The following is a 23,388-nucleotide window of genomic DNA, read 5'->3' as shown; positions in this document are numbered from 1 at the left end:
GTGCACTAAAAAGTAACTCTGATGCACTACCAATTTGCTTTTATCTATGCTCCTGGAAAGTGATGAACTTCATGATTTTTAGACACCATAATAAATATACACATCCAGTCTTATACATGTCAGCCAATACCATAACACAGGGCAAGGTAAAATTAAAACACGTGACAAACAAACTTCTTTACATAGATTTGTCAAGCAAGTAGGGAGGGTAATTTGGGGAAGAGGCAGAAAATATTAAAACCAATTTTTCAATAGTAATTTTTTCTTTTTTTTAAATTTTGCTGGCTTCAACTTCAAAAACTACTGTCTGGTTTCTGATCTGTGGACTTCTCGAGTAGTTTCATCCTAATGTAAGGGAAATTACAATCAGCCCACACATCAAAAATGATAGTATAGTATACCCGTTAGCTTCTTCAATACTAACATATATAGCTTCATGGTAGCATGTATAAAAATGTTCAGCAGTACCAACTGCCAAACCAGTGTCAGTGGATAGTACAGTCAGTCTTAAAGAGGCAGCACCCCGTTAAAAGAAAGTTGCACCAATTTTGCTCAGTTTTAGCCAAGTGAACTCACTCTATCAATTTTAAATGGGATTGTTTTAAGATTATAAAGGAAAAATGAAAGCCCACTACCAAGAAGTAAATCAATGTATGATGCTACTGCAACTGGAACGGAGACTTAGTTTTGATGCTGGGTTATCATGCTAGACATTAAAATTTTAGTTCACTAAAGTAAACCATTTTTGCATAACCAAAGAAAGACATTTATATTCAACATACACCAACTGAATAATACAGCAACGATCTGACTTTTTAGCCATGTTAAGGTCATGTTTACAAACACCCAGGCAGTTCAGCAAAATGTGGTCAATTCTAGGGGAAAAGGTCAGCAGAGATGGTTTCACTGACAATGTGCCAAAAACACAATGGCTGAAATGAAAATCTAGCATGTATCTATTTGAGAACTGTCCCCATTAGTGAGTCAAGCAACTGTATGTTCATCAACTATCACTACTCATGAATCACCACGTCAAACATAGAGTGGTGAGATAAAATTTGATAACTGTTTTAGCTCAGTTTCTCCATATTAAAAATAACAGAAGCATCACTATGATTGGCATTACTCTAAAGACTAGAGCCCAAATGACATGGGAGCAAAGACATACTCAAAATCGTCAGCTGGAAAGCTGAGTATTGTGTGATCATCACATTTTAAATGTAATCAGTACTCTGCTCATTAAACTTTCAAGAGCAACATAAAATGGAAAGAAATATTTGTCTTTAAAAAGAAGGATAAATGATCCCACCAGCAGGAAGATTTTATTTTTACCAAATCTGTGTATCATTATTTTAAAAGTACTTAATACCATGTTCACTTTCAAGACACTACACTGAGCAAGGAGCAGCTTTCCTTTAAAAAAAAAAAAAAAAAAAGGCAACAAACTTTCCTGAAAGGGGGCTTTTACCAACTGTTAATGGAGGTAGGGTTTAAAAAAAAAATACAGTAATTATAACCATAAAATTCAAACCAAATCCTAGAGCAGAAGTAAAGCATATCCAAATTGAAGAAAAAACAACACAGAATCCTACAAAACATTTTTCACAGAGCATCCATCTTTTTTTTTTTTTTTAATGGGTACCTAGGTTTTCCAGTTAAATTATCCATCACAGGTTTCCTGACTCAACTGAAAGCAATTAACTTCAAAATTTGTTACACTGCACAGATCGGCCAAAATACAATGTAACTGAACATGGTGATAACTATTACATCGGCCAAAATACAATGTAACTGAACATGGTGATAACTATTACGAAAACCCATAGGACTCATTCCAAAAAATTTTTTTTACAATTTTCCCTTTTGGTTTTCTGAGAACTAAGCAAAGCTTCCCCAAGAATTTGCTCAAATAAGTGAAAGAAAAGAAAATCAGTTTAAAATGGATACAATGCACCTTGAAATTTATTTCCAAGACCAAGAACCAAAGTTAAGCATGTTAAGGAACAGAAGCAATGTGAAATCCAAATCAAGTGGGAAAAAAAGTTCCAAACGCTTTGTAAAAGCTGTTCTTACAGCTTAGCGATAATTTTGATTAAATAAAATCATACCAATTTACATTAATTTTCTATTCTTTTCCAAAAATTCCCTCACTCTCAAAAAAAAAAAAAAAAAGTGCATCCAAAAACCCAGCAATTCCCGGCTCCATCAACTTTCCTCATCCCTTTTGAGTCATTTCTCAAAGATTTTCCAAGTAGATTCAACTTCTTACTGTAAGGAAAAAAGGGACTTTACAGTAAACCACTCTGTCACTCACCTGGAAAAAAGTATCCAAATTATAAAAATCTGAAATAATTTATTATCAAATTTAGAATTTAAATAAAAACAAAAGTTTGCTTGCAAAGGCCTTAAAGGAAAAGATAGCATGCATTCAAAAACTAGAGATGAAGACAAATATACTTATCTACACAGGCACTGGCAGACGCAATTTAATTGTTATCTTTACTCATTGTAAGACACAGCCAACCCTACATAACATTTTTTTCATTCACTAATCACTGAGGTACCAATATTCAAGAATGGAAAATTTAATATTGAAAAAATAAAACCTAAAATTGAAGCTTTTCCCCCACCCCCTTCAGAAAACTATGGCAGGTTTCATGTGAAATGTTAGTATACTTAGATTTTTACAATCTTACATTGGCTTTTTTAAGGAACAAAAATCATGTTCCACTTACTGGTTCTGTGACAAAATGATCACTGTGTAAATGACATTGTCAGCAGACTTTGCAAATGAACAAACAATTCTTGGCTATCAACTGGCACATCTTGCTGGTACCAAAAGAACTCTTTAAGTTTAAAACAATCTCTTTTTTTAATTCAGAACAAATGCGCCATGCCAAAGTGCAACAAATATTGTGCGACACTCAATGAGACACTGACAGATAAGAGCTGCATGGAAATTACTAAATCCACCTGCAAAGCAATTCTGTACAAATTGCATTGCATGCAAAGGTCGATTCTGTGTGGTTGGAAAGTTGTTCCTTGATGTCAGTTTCTCAACGCAGCCACAATTTAAGTCGCAGTGCATCAACTCCATTTAAATAGTATCTGAACAGCCTCTTATCTCGAACAAAACCAAGATTTTCATAAAGTTTCAAAGCAGACTTATTCGTTATTTCTGTTTCCAAAACAACCTTAAAAAAAAAGAGAGAAAACTGAGTTGCAATTTTATATATTTGAAATTTTATAATTTCATAATTTGACAAATCACATATAAAGTAAACATTTTAAGTATTTAAGAAAAACGTACCGTATCGATTTAAACTGATGGTGAAACAAATGTTAAAGAGAAAAAAACAAGAAAAATAGTCGCTGAAATTGTGATAGTAATTTTCTCTTGAGGCAAGGAGAGGTAGGAATGTGAACATTTTCTGTTCTATTGATTTTTTGTGATGTTTGGAAGTTTTAGCAATGAGAATATATGTTTTGTACTAAACAAAGATGAGTTATTTCCCTGTGGAGAAAAACAGCGTGACAAAAAGATGAAGAAAAAAAATATCAACAATAAAAACTTGAAAGAAAAAGGACCAGTACTTGAAACTATTCAAAAGTGACCTCCGACGCCTATATTTTCATTAATTTCTCATCATTTATCCTGGCAACAACTACCATATTATCTAGAGTCTACACCAGAATCTGCAAATTATAGCCCTTGGGCCAAATGTGCCTTTATTGGAACACAATCAATGCCCATTTGTTTTACATGCTATCTAGGACTGCTTTCTCAATACAAGAAGCAGAGACTAACAGCTGCACCAGAGATCTATAGTCTGCAATGTCTAAAATATTTACTATCTGACTCACTGTTTAGACCAAAGGTACCCCAAAATTAGTTAACTGGAGGGTTTGCTAAAATAGATTGCTGAGACCCCCTCCTCCAAGAGTTTCTGAGTATATTTGGGGTGGAGCCCAAGAATCTGTATTTTTAAAAAGTTGCTACTTGATGCTGATGCTGCTAGTTGGGAGACTACAGTCTGCAAACAAATGACTACATATTATGGACACCAGCACGTAACAGAAGAACACATAAAGTATTAACTTCTGAGTCTTTTTTAGAATGGCCCTGACAATGAATAAGTGGTATTTTTTCATATTCTAATTTCCTTTTTTTAATTTGTTTCTACCTTCCTCTACCAAAATATCCTCTATCCCATCCTCCCACCTTTTAGATACACAGCTCTATTTGCCTTTCTATTGCTTCTCAACCTACCTCATTGAGAATTACCAACACAGTGAGCTACAGTTACTACTGTAACTACTACTACTAACCCTCAGGTGTTTGAAGCGAGACAAAAAAGAGCAAAGTATAATTAAACAAAGGCCCAAGTGAAGCCTATGAGACTCTGTTCTATCTCAAGCTATCAAAACATTTGACAAGAATTCAAACGGATATAAATAATAGGGAAAAGAATATACCTCAACTCATCCTCTGCAAAAGTGAACTCATTCATGATCAACTCCTCCTCCACAATTCTGTATCTTAGTAACAAGATCTCCATCCTAACAATGCCTCAAACCTGAAACCAAGAGTCATTGTTGAACTAATTTTTTTTCCTCTCTATGCCCTGCTACAAACATCCAAGCATGAGTATTGCAATTTTCTCTCTTAAATCTCTCAAATCAAACCTTTTCTTTCTCTCCCTGATACCATTCTAGTCCAAGCTCCCAGAACACTGAAATTTTAAGATCTGTCTAACTCAAAAGTCTTCCATACTCTGGTTAATTCCCTGCTTAAAACCATTTACTGACTCCTTTTTGTCCTCAAGATAAAGTCCACAATCTAAAAGCAATCTAAAGAAACCTAAAAGGCCCATTAAAATATGGCCTTTACCTACCTTACCAACTTCACTTTAGGTTCCCTCCAGCCCCCTGCCTGTGCTCTTTCAGCTCTCCATGATCAACACTGAACTTTCAGTTTCTGGAATCCACGGTGATCTTTCCCACCTTAGACCTTTCACACAAGTTGTTTTCTCTGTCTGGAAGGATGCTCTTCCTGTCCTCCTTGCTTTTGTTGTTAGTTTGTCCCTTCCAGACTGGGTGAAGTAGTATCCCCTTCTTTTGTATTACCCCAACAGCACTCTGCACCACTCCTTATCCAACTACATTCTCATTCAACATTTTAATGACTGTGACAGCTCTCCTAGGTGATGAATCTAAGAAGGGCAGGGATCATGTGTACCTCCTTCACAGCCGTTTCCTACGTACTTAACATACTGGCTAACACAGAGAAGGCTCTTAAATATTTGTAAATTATATACATCCTACATACCTTTCATTATATTACATATATTACATAAACATTAGACAAATGAAAGTTTTACCAAACTTTTAAATGACCAAAGTACTGAAAGAGAAAGCATCATCTTAAAGCAACTGCCTATACTATTTACTCATTAAAGTAAATCACTTGCTAAATATGAAATTTTAAAAGGTCTAAAAACAAGTAATGACTAAATCAGGAGCAAGAGAAAATATTACTAAGAAGGAACATTTAAATAAATGTTGTACAACAAATAAATTGGTTTAAGAATAAAAGTCCCCCTAAACTACCAGAACTCATACAGCAATTCAGTAATGTGGCAGGATACAAAATCAATGTACACAAATCAGTTGCTTTCTTATACACTAACAATGAAAATACAGAAAGGGAAATTAGAGAATCGATTCCATTGACTATAGCACCAAGAACCATAAGATACGTGGGAATAAACCCAACCAAAGAGGTAAGGGATTTGTACTCGGGGAACTACAGAACTCTCATGGAAGAAATTGAAGAAGACGCAAAAAGATGGAAGACCATTCCATGCTCTTGATCGGAAGAGTAAACATTGTTAAAATGTCTACACTGCCTAGAGCAATCTATACTTTCAATGTCATCCCGACCAAAATTCCACCAGCATTTTTCAAAGAGCTGGTACAAAAAATCCTAAAATTTGTATGGAACCAGAAGGGACCCCGAATTGCTAAAGAAATGCTGAAAAAGAAAAACAAAACTGGGGGCATCACATTACCTGATTTCAAACTTTACTACAAAGCTGTGATCACCAAGACAGCATGATACTGGCACAAAAGCAGACACATAGACCAGTGGAACAGAGTAGAGAGCCCAGATATGGACCCACAACTCTATGGTCAAATAATCTTTGACAAACAGGAAAAAATATACACTGGAAAAAAGTCTCTTCAATAAATGGTGCTGGGAAAATTGGACAGCAATGTATAGAAGAATGAAACTCGACCATTCTCTTAAACCATACACAAAGAAAAACTCAAAATGGATGAAAGATCTCAACGTGAGGCAGGAATCTATCAAAATCCTAGAGGAGAACATAGGCAGTTAACCTCTTCGACATTAGCCACAGCAACTTCTTTCAAGACATGTCTCCAAAGGCAAAGGAAACAAAACCGAAAGTGAACTTTCAGGACTTCATCAAATCAAAAGTTTCTCCACAGCAAAGGAAACAGTCAACAAAACAAAGAGGCAACCCACAGATTCGCAAATGACACTTCAAAGGGCTGATACCAAGATCTATAAAGAACTCCTCAAACTCAACACTCAAAAAACAGATTATCATGTCACAAAATGGGCAGAAGACATGAACAGACACTTCTCCAAAGAAGACAAACAAATAGCTGACACATGAAAAAATGTTCATCATCATTAGCCATCAGAGAGATTCAAATCAAAACCACATTGAGATACCACCTTACACCAATTAGAACGACCAAAATTAACAAGACAGTAAACAAGAAGTGCTGGAGAGGATGCAGGGAAAGGGGAACCTCTTACACTGTAGGTGGGAATGCAAGTTGGGGCAGCCACTTTGGAACAGAGTGGAGATTCCTTAAGAAATTAAAAACAGAGCCTATGACCTGGCAATTGCACTACTGGGTATTTACCCCAAAGATACAGATGTAATGAAAAGAAGGGCCATATGTACCCAAAGTTCATAGCAGCAGTGGCCACAATGACCAAACTCTGGAAAGAACCAAGATGTCCTTTAACAGATGAATGGATAAAGAAGATCTGGTTCATATATACAATGGAGTATTATGCCTCCATCAGAAAGGATGAATACCCAACTTTTTTATCAACATAGATGAGACTGGAAGAGATTATGCTGAGTGAAATAAATCAAGCAGAGAGAGTCAATTATTATATGGTTTCGCTTAACTTGTGGAGCATAAGGAATAATACAGAGGACACTGGGAGATAGGAGAGGAGTGAGCTGGGGGAAATCGGAGGGGGAGACAAACCATGAGAGACTGTGGACTCTGAAAAACAAACTGAGGGTTTTGGAGGGGAGAAGGGTGGAGGGTTGGGTGAGCCTGGTGGTGGGGATTATGGAGGGCATGTATTGCATGGAACACTGGGTGAGGTGCATAAACAATGAATTTTGGAACACTGAAAAAAAATATCAAATCAAGTAAAAAAAAAATATGTAAAAGTCAACAGGGGCGCCTGGATGGCTCAGTGGATTAAGCCTCTGCCTTTGGCTCAAGCCATGATCTCAGGGTCTTGGGATCGAGCCCTGTATTGGGCTCTCTGCTCAGTGGGGAGCCTGCTTCCCCCTTCTCTCTCTCTGCCTGCCTCTCTGCCTAGTTGTGATCTGTCAAATAAATAAACAAAATCTTAAAAAAAAAAAAAAAAAAAAGGAGAAGAAGAAGAAAAGTCAACAATTTTTCCCTGCTCTTAAAAATATGGACTTTATTTTTTAGTAATGTATGTCATCTTCCAGTATGGAAGAACACTACAATCTGATCGATACAGGTTTTCAATTTTGAACAATTCTCTTGGGTAACTCCTAGAATTCTGTTTTAGGCCACCACCTAATTAGAGCTAAAATGTGTCAAAACAATTAACATGTGAAGCAATAAAAGTACAACAACTCAAAACTTGGAACTTGATTTCACAGAAAAAGGAGTGAAAGTTTTTTTAAGTTACTATTTACTGAAGGCTTACTAAATGCTTTGTAAGTGATTTTACATGTATTAAGTCATTTTACATGCATTTGTCATTATGTTATTTTCAGAATAACCCTATGAAACAGATATGATTTTCTCCAATTTACAAAAGAATGAAACTCAAGGCCACCAGTACTGCAAAAACAGACCAGACTGCAAATCTGAACTAAAGCTTAATAGTATCCACTCTTCTGTGCCTCCCCCGCTGATTGCTTCCCAGAGTAAAACAAGGCAGCAAATGGGAGATCTAACCTACTTAAGACACAATGAAGGGGATCTAAGTCTATGTTTGTTAATATTTGGCAACTGAAAATAGTCAAGACACATCTGAAGCTTATTATGGCAACATAAATACACACATAAGGTGTGGTAAAGAGCTGTATTCATGTTTGCTGGCATCCTAACAGATTAGTGAAATACAGCCCAATTACACAGAAATGGAATTACACAAAGGGCTGACCTTAGTTTAAATGAAAAGATTCTCTCAGTACTCACATTCTCTAAACAAAGAGATCATCTGACAAAACAAAACGTAAAAAAAAAAAAGTAACTACTTTTTAATACTTAATCATTCTAATTCTTATAAACACATTAAAAGAGAATCCGGGTTTACAGTGAACTCAATGTAAAACTATTCTTTCAGTCCACATCATGGGAGTATTACATAGGAAGCCAAAGGATAATGAGGCTACTTTGGTCCCAAAGAAATTTGCCAAAGTAGAATTCTACTTAACAGAAAAAGGATTACTGTGAAGTTCCACGGACTCTCTTAGCAACACACCATTGTCAGGATAAGCCAAACTATTACAGTTTAGAAAGACTTTTTTAATATTGTAGGCTGGAACTGCTGGAGGGAGGGCAAGCTGTTCACTGCTAGAACCTAAGCACTGGCCTATGGTCTGGCACCTCACAGACCTTCCATCAATACTACTGAATACTACTATTGCTTTTTTTTTTTTTTTAAAGATTTTAATGTTTTGACAGAGAGAGATACAGAGAGAGAGGGAATATAAGGAGGGGGAGTGAGAGAGGGAGAAGCGGGCTTCCCGCTGAGCAGGGAGCCTGACGTGGGCCTCGATCCCAGGACCCTGGGATCATGACCTGAGCCAAAGGCAGACGCTTAACAACTGAGCCACCCAGGCGGCAGGTACTATTGCTTTTCATAATATTCCTTTAAGATCAGAATTACGCTCATATGGCACAGACAAAGAGACTATAACCCAGGACTCTCATAAGCAGTTCTTTAATTAGGACAAACTACTCAACCAAAAGTTCTTATAGCTTAAAGATCTCCATTTCACTCTGTTCTTTACCAAGCAGCCTGATAGCCAAAATATGTTTCCAGTGAAACTAAAACATTCAACATGTAACTGTTAAACATAAAAGGCTTAAAAGTCATCTTTGTACAATATCAAAAAAAATCACAAAAATGTATGAGATGTATTTGCACATATCAAGATATTACATGTATTTTACTAATATGTAACAGATTTATTATTGGTTATAAGAAATTAGGCCACTGTTGGTAGGAATGTAAATTGGTACAGCTATCATGGAAATAGTTATGGAGGTTCCTTAAAAAATTAAAAATAGAACTACTATATGATCCAGCAATCCTATATTCCAGAACACTTTTTCATGCTATTTGTATTTTTCTTACTATTTCCTCTACTGTAAGACACAAACCCAAGATGCTTGTTCTAGAAACGACTACATGTTTGGCAGCCCCAGCATGTGGGGGTGTAACCAAGTTAAAGCCAGGTCAGCAATCGGGGTAATGTATTTCTCTTCATGAAGCAACAAATCCACTTGTTTCTTTTTTTGATGTTATAACTTTACAGACAGCTCCATATATATAGAAAATGAAAAAGATATTAGTTATGCTGTTTAACATGTCTAACTCTGACATAAAAAGTTAGGAAAGACATAGTAAGGCAAAATGAAGATAAATATTAGATCCAGAGGGTATTTCATTATTATTCAAACAAAAACATCATCTACATTTCAACTCTGTGATTACTAATTTTGGTTTAATATGTTGTGAATTTATCTTAAAAATGAAAAGAGCTACCAAGAGCAATAAAATACGACTCAAGGTCGCAAATTCTACAAACAGAACAAGAAGGAAAAATTGACTGGATGTACATGGTAAGGCTTCAGAGAGATTTCCAAATGTAGCTCTCTACATGTGCAGAAAATTAAAAATCTCTCTAAGAATTAAAAAAAAATAGCAGTACAACCTAAGTGGTGGAAAATGTAATTTAAATCCCTCCTCAAATCTCTTTCCAATAATTTGCTGAAATTTCTTAACACTTTAAGAGAAAAGAAGGTTGACCTAACTTAATAAAAGTAAAATCACATGTTGGTTACTTTATAATTGGTTACTACATTCTTAGAAATTAAAATTTCAGTTTTCCTCAAAACAATGAATTATATACAAGACAGTTTTTACACATGATTTTGTTTTTACCAAAAGGTATTTTAACAACTGATAAACTCTGAGGATAGTTTTTTTTTTAAATCTTACTATGTACAAAGTAAGTAAGATGACTGCCATTCCTAGAAAGCTTATAGAAAGCTCAGAAGCAAAGACAAGGTAATAATTCAAAATTCAAAGTGCATTAAAAAAAAAAGAGGTACAGATAAAATGCTGGAAGCCCTGACTTAAGCAGTCAACAAATACTTAGGAACCATTGTACTCTGTCATAAATGCCACACTAAGTACTAAGAAGACAGCAGTAAACAAGAAGAGGAATCTCTGGTCTCCTTAGCAGCTAAGGCTCAGACTGAACAGCAAAGTAAATTTTTCAAAAACAGAAGCCAAGAAAACTTTCACAGAAGCCACACAAATGATTCTGTCCAGAAGGATTAAGGAAAACTTAAAAAAGTTATTGATATTTATTTTGGAACTTAAAAGACAGAGAAGTGTTTAATAAACAGAGGAAAATCAAGAAGTTACTAGGTCTAGCAAATACATCAGTGAGAAAATAGTTACACTGGGGTTGAGGGGGAAGAAAGCAAACCAAAATGGAATGAAACGGTAATAAAAGGAAGTGGAACCAACAAAGACAAATTAACTATCAAAAATTAGAAGGGAAAAAGGGATAGAAACACAAGGAAACACACAAGGAAAGGGAGAAGGAAAGCCTTATAAAGAGTAAACAAAGGTTCTAATCCCTTCATAGAGAAAAACCTTTATCTGAGCAATGTGGAACATAGACAATTTTTTTTTAAACATAGCAGAGTTCTCTAATCCAGAGACAGAGTTACTCAAACTGCAAAAACATCATACAAAAGAAATAAGTTTATGGAACTATCCTCATTTCAGACTAAGATTAGTTAAAACGCTTTTCTTCAAAAGTAAGGAAAGTAAATCAGAATTAGATTTTTAGGCCCACAATGAAGAGTATTTCTAACATAAAATGTGTCACTAATTAAGGATCTAACTTTGAGACTAAAACAATATAACCCAAATCTCTGTATCAATCCCCGGAACTTTCAAAGGAAAACCAATACTATTTAAACATTTGTTCAGTTAAGGTAAAGCACACTACTGTGTCTCACAGGTAGTGACTAGGCTAACTCACAGAAGGTGTAACACCATTAGGGAACACAATACTCCCTGTTTGTACATCCCTCTTCACTGGAAACCACTCTTTTCAGTAGCAGTAGAGGATTGAAACATGGTCTTATCAACCCAAAGATTTCTCCAAACTGTTCAGCAGCTTTTAGGAAGCTTAACTTCTCCTGATGAACTAACCAGTGTGGCTATGGTCCAAACATAGAGACTTACACCCATCAACATATACAATCCAATCCACTTCTGCAAATTTTAGTTACCAGCCATTTAAATGATCAGGGTCACTGCATCTTTTACTTTGCGACATTATATTAAAAGCTGTAAACAATATAAGCTCCTTCACTATGTGTGAATTATCTCATCTGAAATAACGTTGAATATCCTGAAATGCCAGGATGATTTCTTCTACGCTGCTCAACATGCCTGAAGGCCTTCTCATAAAACCACCATGTAGTGTGATGTCAGAATACAAACTAATGTGAACAAGAAACGTTAGTCTATGGTAAAGCTCTGTATTCCAACATGGAAACATGTTCATGACATATTGTTAAATAAAAAAAAAATTGCAGAATAATAATTATGGCTTCATTTGTGTAAAGAAAAAGTATTACACAGCTTAGATGTGTACTTAGAAATGCGAGGGTACATGATCTGATGAACAGTAGCTGTAAGTGGAATGAACAAAAAGAGCTGCAGAGTGTGAGGACAGTGAATGAAGGGACTCTGTACCCCCAAATCACACATCACGCTTAATGACTATATACTTTTTGTACAGAAAAAAAAATCCACCTTAAAAAAAAGTAATCAAAACAAGTTGTCTTTTGAGGAAAAACACCTAATTTCAAGTATTTTGAGAACTCTCTAAGGCATAGTTACACTCCAATAATAAAGATAATTGTCACCTGTACTGTTCATAAATTAGCACAACATAACCTTGTTCCTTCTCTGTCACCACACCTATATTAAAAACATCTATACTTCTCTAGTTTATACTTATTTCCTTCCACATTATGACAGTAAATCTTAACATTCCCAACCATCACCATGAATTATGGAGCACTCACTATGTGTATAACACAGTGCTATAGGAAACAAATTATAGCCATGGTTAGGCTGTACAAACAAGGTAAGGAGATAAGACACTCTTAGGCTAATGCACAAAGAGGTCTACATTTAAAAAGTGGTTGTCTTTTTTTCTCCTCAGCCTTCTCATTATTTAATGCTGAGAGATTTTTTTCAAACATGGAATGTCTTTCATATGAGCTGACAGTTGGCACACAGTTTTAAAAAAAAATGTTATTTAGAGAGAAACTAAGGCTAGTATGGAAGGAAATTGCAGTAAAATTAGTAATAAGATCTACCTTATATGACTTTAACTGTAACAAATCCTCTGAATACCAATTCTTCTGAATATCAATTATTTACTGAAAATGTCTAAGATTTCATCTTTACATTTTGACAAAGAGCAAATTTTAGCTCTCATTATCATCTTAAAATTTGTTCTAGGTCAAAATTCATGTGTTTTTAAAAGGAATATAATTTTTACCACAAGTGACAATTATATAATTATGTAATAATAGTTTGCAATGAAATTTGCAGTGTAATTTATTATGAGATATTAAAAAAAAACAAACTGGTAGAATACCAGTTTAAGGTTTTAAACATTTAGAAAGACTTACCTCATCACAGTCTCCTTCAACCATGGCATATATAGCTTTCTTAACCAAGTTAGTACCTAGAATATAGATATGAGTATTAATGAAGGAAAATGTAGTTTCTTAAAGATATCTAAATTATCATATTCATAAGCACAGAAATATCAAATGCTGGATTCTACCTTGAATGCCCATACACACAATCTTAAGTGAGAAAAAAATTTAAACTGAGAGGCCAAGAGAACCTACACATAGCAATGTAAGTTTCCTTTTAAAAGACCTATCTCCGTGTGTATCCTTTTTTCTTAGGTGTAATTACGTGCTCAAAGAAGGAGTTTGTGCTGTTCTGTTTAAAAGTAAGAGAAAAAGGGAAAAAGAAAAAGGCAAGATATGGTATGGCCACAGCAACCCAGGAAACCCTTGAACTAGCCCGAAGTTACTATAAGACTCTTGAGCTAATTTTGCCAAAAATCACACCAGAAACTGCTGGGACGCAGAGCGGGCCCAAAATACTGGTTGATTCCTACAAACCCTATAGGGAGCCTGAGCATACTGAAGTCCAGTTTTCCCAAATGACACCAGTGTTGTCTCTGTAAATGTCTCACAAAATGTATCCTAGTTTAGGGTCAGATGCATTTGGCTCGTAAGAGGGAAAACAACTGCCAACTCTGATTTTAAGAAATCCAAATTCTGTAAGGAATCTCTTAATTTCCCAACCATGCACATGAGGAAGAACACATTGCACCGGCCAAACAAAATGTCTATGGGCTAGCATACAGCCCTCAAGCCACCAGGTTCTGCCCTGAGAACTAGCCAGACAATTGCTTATCTTTTGCCATGAGCCCTTATCAACTCTTTTAAATGTGCCAAAAATGCAAACTTGGCTTATATAACAAGTCCAATTCATTAAAAACCTTAGTAGTAAAATTTAACCTCTAGTAAGAAAGGTTGGTTAAACCAAATGTATTAAGTCTACCTATTCATAATGATTTTTACTGACATCTCAAATTATGTGAAACGGTCTTAAATTGGACAGTAACACTCGTATTAAAAAAAAAACTACAAGTGACAAAAAAACTACTAGTAATTTAATACTGGTATAGGCATTAAATCTTTCACAAATACTTACTTAGCTTTACTAGATCCCAGAATGTGACATGGTCAGACTAGTGTTTGATCCCCATCCTGAACAAAGTGCCAGTAGATCCTAGACACTAGGACAATGGCTCTTAACCAGGCTTTCATCAGTCACCTGGGGAAACTCCAGCCCTACTTCTAACAGGAAAAACAAGATTCTCAGGAGGAGGGACCTACACATTTGCTTTTAAACCACCCAAATGATTCTAATGACCATTATAAATCACAAGCGTAAGATTAACTGAAAATGCCAGGAAAAGTAGACCCAAGAAAGAAATGGAATTGGGAATACTAAGAAAGCATTCTTTCTCCTGGTCCTCCCTGAACTGTCAATGTTTGAGGACTAGTACTAGCACTAGTACTAAATAATGGTAACAATTTCTCCATAATTTTGCCTTGAGGCCCACTTAACAGGTATAGACAGCTCCTAGAGGGCTGTTATCAGTGCCCCAATGATGCTACTGAAAACTGCAGTATACAGTATAAACGAAGAATTTTGAATATGATCAAAAGAAATGTTTGGAGGTAAAAACTGATAACCTGTCACTTGCCAGAAAGATAATTTCTCAAACAAAACAGTAATAAAGAAAACAATTCATTTTAAGAACATTTTAAAGATATTTTGAAATAAAAACAACCTTAATTTCCTTCTCTTACCTTCTTTCTCATTCCTACATATTTACATATAAATCTTTTGCTTTAAAAAACAAAAATGAAAATAACTTATGCATTCATTTAGTGACATAGTATTTTCCTTACCAATGCCATTTCTCCTGTATTTGGAATCCACGGCTAACATGGCTATATAACCTCTGCGGAACATCTTTTTGTGCATATCCAACTTGCAAACGATGGCACCTACACATTCCTCCCCTACCATGGCCTTAAAAATAAACAAACAGTTATGAAGAATACATTGCCATCAGGTACAGCACAATCACCCAGGGAAACAGCAACCAACCATTGGTCACACTTTTGAGGAAGAAGAGATAAGAATTCTAGTAATAGTAATCCCATAAGTTTCAGAAATCTCAATTCCAGAACTCCTTCAAATGTTCCAGTTTTAAAATCATTCAACATTGTTTAGGGCGCTTCTTACCAAACCCTAGGGGGAAAAGAAGCAAGATTTCCACAAAGCAAATAGTCAAGTACCTTATAAAAGGTGCTTACAATTATTTGCAATAAAGACCTACATGTTCAAGATTTGGGAAGGAGGAAATATGTGAAAGTAATTTTTTTAAGAAAATTCTTTAGGATATGATAAAATATTGTAAAATTTGTGTATCAAAGTACTGTAAATTTAACTCAATTCTAATAAAGTTCTGCTGAAAGAAAAATATAAGACATGATATCTATACATGAACAGTAGAGTTAGATTTTGACCAGAAAAAAAAAAGTAATGATTTTCAGAAAAAAGACTTTTTTTTAAGGTATTCTTTGAATCTTACCCAAGGCGTCTTCAGTGAAGGACTATGAAAACGAGATATACGACGGTCTCATTTTTAGGACACTCCTGACAGTATCCTTATCATAAAGCTCAGAGAATATCCAGAGCTTAAAATCAGAGCTTCATATTAAAGCAAAAGCTTTAATATAATTTTATACTTATTTTAATAAAAATGTATGTCTTTCCAGAGTGTTAAAGGTTATATGTTGAATAAATGCAAACCATCCCCCATTTTCATTAAGATTTCCAGTGTTACCATTAAAAATGTTTTCAAAAGTTCCTTCATTCATGAAAAGTTCTAGTAATACTGTATTCTGGTAAATATCAACAGGGATATAGCTTAAATTATTTAATAACATGTCAGCTTGCTAGAAATATGTGTTTGCTATAACGTGCACTCATTAAAAAAATAGCAAAACTTCAAATTATCTCTTAATAAAATTAAATTTTCAGAAGAAACTATTTCAACAACAAAAACCAGGAATTGGGTTAAAAAATTACAAAGACCAGTTTATACTTAACTTAAACTTAATTTTGACGTGACATTTTTCAGTTCATCATTCTGTAATATGATTAAAAAGCCCTTTTTTAATTATGGAGAAATCCTATAGGCAAAGTAATTCTAATCCATTTCACACAAACCTGAACTAGGTCAGAAAAATTTTTTTGAAAGGCTATTAAACTGAACAATCCACACTAATTCATTCCTGTTTTATCACACAATCAAATAAACCTCTAAAATTTCTATTTCCATTTTCATTCACAATAAATCAATCTGGTTTTATCAAAATTCTTTTGAAAACTAAAATTTCTTCCTGAAATAAGACCTGAAAAAGACACAAAAATTGGCTGGCTGAACAACTCTTAACAGCATTTTTCTGATTCGAAAGTAACTCACCTCAAATATATGTTTATGTGGTTGTGTATGTGTATACATGTTGTACACATTAAATGGTACATTAAAAAACTTTTTGACCTGGTAAGTTAAGGAAAATGGAAACCTATATAAATCTATGACACAAAACTGTAGGACAGCTACACTTCACAGTTAGTAAACCATCCAAAAGAAGCTTCTTCAAAATCAGAACCACTATAAACAATACAACTGGACAATACTTTCAAACTGGATAGGAATTTCAAACAAATCTTTGTCCTTTGACCAAGGAAGTAATAGGCAAACAAGTATTATACCAGTTCACACTTAGACTAGATTGTCTTCTTCCTAATTAAGAGTATGAAAGAACAAAGATCAGGTACAAAATCAGTAAAAAAGATAAAAGCCCAATATATAATATACTGTTACTAATAAGATGTTGATAGTGATGAAGTCCTATTTTTTTCCTGATAAATTACTGATGGTTATACACTTATAAGAATCACTAAAGTAGGGACACCTCGGTGGCTCAGTTAGTTAGGCATCGGCCCTCCAATGAAGTCATCATCCCAGTATCCTGGGATCCAGTCCCGCATCGGACTCCCTGCTCAGTGGGGAGCCTGCTTCTCCCTCTGCTTGCCTCTCCCTCTGCCTGCTGCTCCCCCTGTTGTGCTGTCTCTCTCTCTCTCTCTCTCCCTCCCTCTGACAAATAAATAAATAAAACCTTAAAAAAAAAAAAAGAATCACTAAACTGGGGAACAAGTGGGTGGATCAGTCGGTTAAGCATCTGCCTTCAGCTCAGGTCATGTTCCCAGGGTCCTGGGATCCAGTGCCACATCTGTGCTCCTCGCTCGGTGGAGAGCCTGCTGCTCCCCTTGCTTGTGCGCACTCCCTCTCTCTCTGACAAATAAATAAAGGCAATCTTAAAAAAAAAAAAAATTGCTAAACTGCTTGTCAGTTTTTCTAAATAAAAGCTCTGCACATATACTTGGAACTCTTACTATCAAATGTGTTCTTTTTTCAAGGATGGAAACTGAAAAATTCCTGGCAAGATTAAGACTTAACTCTACAAGGCCAAATGCTTGTTAATCTATAAAACTTGAAAAATGTAAGTTGTGTGAAATAGAAATTCCCCAATTCCAGAATGTTATACATGAGAAAACAGAGGAAGCCATGAAGTTAAATTTAGAATAAACAGACTATAATACATCACTGGTAGTAAGCTTACAATGTTCAAAAAGGCACCAACAGCTGAAAATACCATGAACTCAAAAAAGAGATAAATTAGTTAAGACTAGAGTAAGTGACAGTGTCCCGTTTGTCTGGTACCCTACTTTCACACCTTTTACAATTATTAGGAAGAATCATAAGAAACCGCCATTTTTGTTAGTCAGGTAAGGTCAAGTATTGGCAATTTTCTAAGGTTCAACCTCATACATTCCATTTGATCCATTACAGGTTATACAGAAATCAAAAACATTTTGGAGGTTTTCAATCTTTTCAGATTATTCATGTTTGCAAGGACAATAGTCCCTTGATGAGGCATAATTTGGTAACACAATGACCTTCACTGAATAGGTCAAGAATATGTAATTTTTCAGGTTCTTGCTTATTTCCATATTGAGAGGTCAGATAAAGTTCTAGCTTTACCTATCAGCCACTAAATACTTGAAGCTTTATTATTTTCTTTTTTAAAGATTTTGTTTTTATGTAATTTCTATACCCAACCTGGGGCTCAAACTCACAAACATGAGATCAAGAGTTATACATTCCACTGACTGAGCCAGCCAGGCACCCCTGACTATCTGAAGATTTAAACATTTTAAGTCATTTTGGTCCTTAATTTTTTTGCATTAAAAAAAGTGAAGTGAGCTAGATTATATTTAAGATCCTTTACAGTTCTAACATGATATGACTTAAAATAAATATATACACTTATATTTGTTTTAAATTAGTTCTTATAGGAAATTCAAAAATTGGGGCCAACATAAAGGCCCCAATTCTAAATGGCTTCTGATTAACTACCATTTTATGTTCAATACCTCCAGATATGTATTTGCACTAGTAAATCTTAGATGTCAACCACCTGTACATATCTCAATTTCCAGATATTCAGAATTTAATGTTAAACAAATTGGCTATTAAAGAGCTAAAGTACAAATTAGCTGATGAATTGGAAGGAGTCTATGAAATATCAAAATTAAAATTTACTAAGTTTATCAGAGTCTAAAATGGCAGACAAACTCAGAAAGGTCAAGGTAGTATCAGAATCCAAAGTTACCTATACTATATATACAACTGTTTTCTATAACAGAAATACATACTTCAATTTAAGGTGTGACTCAATTGTATGCTTTTGTGGGTAAACTTACAATTAAATCAATCATAAATTCTTAGCAATTACATTGGCATTTAGTATTACATATAGAATAGTATTATAAAATCACTTTCCCATGTTCACTGGCATAGGCATGGCTAAGAACTCATATTTATTTTCTTCCAGGTTTGAATCCTGGAAGAGCAGTTCTGTAGACTATAAGATAGTTCCCACAATTTAAACAAACATACTACATTGAAGTTTAGTAAACTGAACATAGGAAATAGCAGAACTACCATTACCTACAATACTGGAGTTATATTTTCAGATTATCAACATATGGAATAAAAAAGGTAGATTTCTAAAGCACTGTCAAAATGTCTTGCAGGGATTTGCTAAGTGCAACTAAGTCAATGCTAAAACAGTAAATAACAGTAGTGCTTCTCCCTTTACATATCATAAAATACTTCTTAAAAGCATGTTGCTTTTCCTCAGTGAAAGTCAATGGAAATAAAATGCTCGTGAGGACACAAATATAATGCATATACCCTCAGTTAATATTTAAGTGAAAGGTTTCATACAGACTAAAACTGGTCAATATTACTGGGAAGAAACTACTGGTACTGCCAGTACTGCATAAGTTAAAAAAAAAAAAAAAAACTATTTAGCTTATTTAATAGCCAGATCTTTTTTGTTTACACATAAGTAAAAAAAAATTTTTTCAACTATACTTCACAGAAGCCGGTGTTACTACTAGTATTTAGGTATATCTATGACCATTTTCTTAAAGAAAAAAATTAGTAACAATTTCACACTTAGTTTCCTACATTCCAAAAAGGCATTTTGTTCAAGTTTCAGGAGTCTTTCAGCCACCAGAAGTGTTAGTAGCGCCTTCTACAATCTAGCACTAGAAAACAGGCTGGCTACAACTGTTAATTGTCCTGTTGAAGTAAAAGGAAACAATCTCCATAATTACAGAAAATGCTTGTAAGATTTAATTCTCCAATGTGGCTACAGCAAGTTTACTGACAATCATGTTCACCAAAACATGTTTATGCATACACTCTTCCCTGATTACGGCTGCAATTGAGAGATTAATAAAGCCTGTATCCGAACAGAACCATGTTCAAATTAAATAATTGCAAAGTGCTTTGAGGACGAGGGAAGGTAATTAAAGACGGTTAAACATGATTATAAGCTAATATAAACAGGATCCAAGACCCCCAACATGCATCACACAGGCTTGTCGCATTTACATATCAAGTTCAGCCAGATGAAGACGTCTTACCTTCAGAACACTTTCATTAAATAACTAGTAATGTGCACACGCACTTTACATCATGTAACGTACTATGAAACGCAGGAGTATACATCCACTGCCACTTTCAGCCCTCACACTCCCTGCCCTGCACGGCCTGGATCTCTCTGCTGGGTTCACCCTCTTTGCATTCCATCCACTTACCAAGAAGCACAGCTGTGGCCAGTTGTGGATAAAATATCTATAGGTATAAATGGAGTAGGGTTCAGACAGATCTTTGGTGATCAGTCTCATGATATCGGGCATTTGTAGCTCGGATTCATATCGGACATAACGTATCGTCCGATCCTCCCCAGGCTCAACCTCCCTGCCTGAGGGGCTTCTTAAACTGCAGCCGGCGGTCAGGGATGAAGACAGCAGCCGCACCTGCTCGTCTTCCTCCTCCTCCTCCTCCTGCTCCGTGCCCTCCGCCAGTCCATTGCGGGCCGCCGCAGGATCGCTCGCCGCCACTGCCTCTGCCGGGCTGGGGAGCGCAGTTCTTCCATTACTGGGAAGGCAGTGAGGGGGACTCTCGCCCGAGTGTACCCCAGCTCCTTTTGTTGCAGTCGCTCTGGGCCCCCCGTCGGGGGTGGCCGTGGTCGTGGCCGTATCGGCCACGCTCAAAACCTTGCTCTTGAGGGAGGCGGCCGCCCGGAGGTGCCGCAGTTCGGGGCTGATCAATCCGTTGAGCTGCTGCTGCTCCTGCGGTGGCTGAGGGCAGCGGAGGCACGGATGCCCCTTGGCCGCCGGCGTCGCCTCGCCGCCTGCCGGGCTCCTGCCGCCGCCGCCTTCGTGCTCCTCGTCGTCCTCCTCGTCCTCGCTGCAGCAGGCGAGGGCGGCCCCCGCCGGGAAGGGACAGCGGGGCTCGGCCGCCGCCGAGGCCGGAGGTGCTGGTGGTGGGAGGAGGCTGCTAGGCCCAGGCGGTACCTCCGCCATCCTAGAGGCGACACAGACCGAGAGGGGAGGCCATGAGACCCGGCGGACTAGCGCGCAGCAGAGGGGGCGGCGGACGGGGGGGCAGCGGTGAAGGTGGGGGGGGGAACAAAGGCAGAAACCGTCCCTCACGGAGCAGCCCCCCAATTCCGCGCCCCCCCCCGCTCTTCAGCGCCGCCCAGCTGTTCAGCCGGCCACCGTCCCCGTCCGCCCGCACCCATCCGCTGGCCCTGTCACCCGCGGCCCCTCCCTGTCCCCTCCTCGCGGCTCACCCCGCACAGGTCCCCGCCGCCACTGCCGCCACTCCTCTTCCTCCTCAGCCGCCGCCGCCGCCGCCTCCTTCGCCGCTGCGGCCGCCTTCACCGCCGCCAAGGTTCACACTCAGCCGCCGTCGCCGTAAAGCGCCTCGGCTGTTACCCGGGGTAAAGTTTCCTAGGCCTGGCTTTACGACACTTCCCTGCCTGCCGGCTGCCGGGGCCAAGGGAAAGGGGCGTGGAGGGAGGTGACCTGTGGAGGGGCGGGGACGAAGGTGTCTCCTGTGGGCTCTGGGGGAGGCCGAGTGGTAATGGGTGGGGCTGTGGGGCGGGGAAGTTGCTCAGGGCTTCAGAGTATCCGGCACCCACCCCACTGTGCTCGGCCTTGGAACTCCTCCGCCGGCGGAGGTTAAGACGCTGGGCGGGGGAGAGATGGGCAGGCCCGGCGTCCACCGAGCGGCCGCGAAGCCCGCGGGCTGGTGGCCTGCCGACCCGAACGCACACGAGTTCGCTAAAACTGCTCCTCCTCAGCTGTACTATGTTTGCCCTGACCAGAGGAGGGGCAAAGGAGGAAGGCAGAGGGGGGATGGCGGTTAACTGAGTCCCTTAAAAATGGAGCAAAACGGGAGAAAATCGAAAGAGAAAGGCCGTTAAAAGCTGTTAAAAACTGGTTGTTTGCAGTGAGTTAAGTTTAATTAGTCTGCCCCTTTGAGACAAGACAAGCTGGACAGGTAGTCCTTTTCCTCTCCCCTTACCCCTTTCACCCCACCCAGGGATTTGGAGGTAAATGTGATTAAAAGGTGCGGGACAGATCAAGCACGTCTGGGGAAGAGTTAGAGATGGTGGAATAGAGTTACAACGGCTAGAAAAGCACAAGCCTAAACTTGTGACACAAACTGTCACCAGTAAAGTGATGTCCTGAACCTCCTCCTCACTCACTCCACCAAGTGGTCTGCCGGAGCGGATGCAAATAGAATTGAACAGCGGCACGCACTTGAGCTTGTGGATTCCCTCTTTCCTCTCTAGTCTGCAAATGATGATTTCCAGCGGATCTTTTGTAACTCTCCATCACGCGGAGCAAATTAAGTTTTTCGAAAATTGATTTGTAGAGCTGGTCATGTCAGCAGCATATAGATGTTTTCAGGGACTTAATTCTATGACTGATTATGTTTGCAACTTTCTGCCATGATAAAAACTCTGGAAAGTGGGTTACACTGTGTTGTAGCTGTTAAATACAATTGTTAGGATCGTTGTCACTAAAGATAGGACAAACTATCATCTTCCATCTAGAAGTTCAATCTATAGTAATAAAAAAATAATAAAATCTGTGACTATGTGCCAGGCACTGTTCTAAGCACCTTATGTGTATTTGTTAACTTATTTATAGGTTTTATAAAAACTAATTTATAGATTTTCATAGAAATATTGACATTTATGTACAAATAGAGGTGTAGGTGCTTATTTATGTCAGCCTTATCTATAACTGGAAACAAGTCCAAACCACCTAAGTATCTATCAATACAGGAATGATTAAAATAAGCTTATGATACCTAAATACTATAGTTAATTATGTTATTGCTGAAAGAATGATATAGATTGAATATAATGGAATATATTGGTACACTTCCGGTTACTATGATTGCATTGCAAATTACCCCCACGACACAGTTGTATAAAATAAACATTTAGTATGCCAATAGATTCTGTGGGTCAGGAATTCAGACTGCACAGCAGGAATGACTTTTCTCTGCTCTCTTTATGCATAGGGCCTCAACTGGAAGGCTGAGGATTAGAATCATCTGAAAACTTTTCACTTTCATGTTGATGGTTGATACTGGCTGGAGGCCACAGGCTGGAGAACTCAGTTCA

General features: G+C 37.4%; 1 protein-coding gene across 1 annotated transcript; it reads right to left on the bottom strand.

Moving 5' to 3' along the window:
• Window positions 1-274: 274 nt before the first annotated feature.
• On the bottom strand, window positions 275-21,707 carry NAA30 (N-alpha-acetyltransferase 30, NatC catalytic subunit). The gene is made up of 5 exons (XM_046009102.1): window positions 21,538-21,707; window positions 20,498-21,269; window positions 15,157-15,280; window positions 13,285-13,340; window positions 275-3,194 (listed from the first exon to the last, which is right to left on the bottom strand). Exons 2-5 carry the CDS (start codon window positions 21,266-21,268, stop codon window positions 3,057-3,059), a joined length of 1,089 nt encoding a protein of 362 aa, XP_045865058.1. The 5' UTR covers window position 21,269; window positions 21,538-21,707; the 3' UTR covers window positions 275-3,056.
• Between the last annotated feature and the right edge of the window lie 1,681 nt (window positions 21,708-23,388).

This window comes from Meles meles, chromosome 6 (genome assembly GCF_922984935.1).
Source record: "Meles meles chromosome 6, mMelMel3.1 paternal haplotype, whole genome shotgun sequence".
NCBI lineage: Eukaryota > Metazoa > Chordata > Mammalia > Carnivora > Mustelidae > Meles > Meles meles.
The sequence above is the reverse complement of the archived record's forward strand: the minus strand, read 5'-3'. Positions and strand labels throughout refer to the sequence as shown.

What these genes read in the sequence shown, in the direction of transcription:
- NAA30 (XM_046009102.1), bottom strand. Translation starts at nt 21,268, where the DNA reads ATGGCGGAGGTACCGCCTGGGCCTAGCAGCCTCCTCCCACCACCAGCA. An exon ending in GGCCACAGCTGTGCTTCTTG is followed by an intron (nt 15,281 to 20,497) that starts GTAAGTGGATGG and finishes TTTATTTTTAAG; the next exon opens with GCCATGGTAGGGGAGGAATG. An exon ending in TTGAAGGAGACTGTGATGAG is followed by an intron (nt 3,195 to 13,284) that starts GTAAGTCTTTCT and finishes TTTTTTTTTAAG; the next exon opens with GTTGTTTTGGAAACAGAAAT.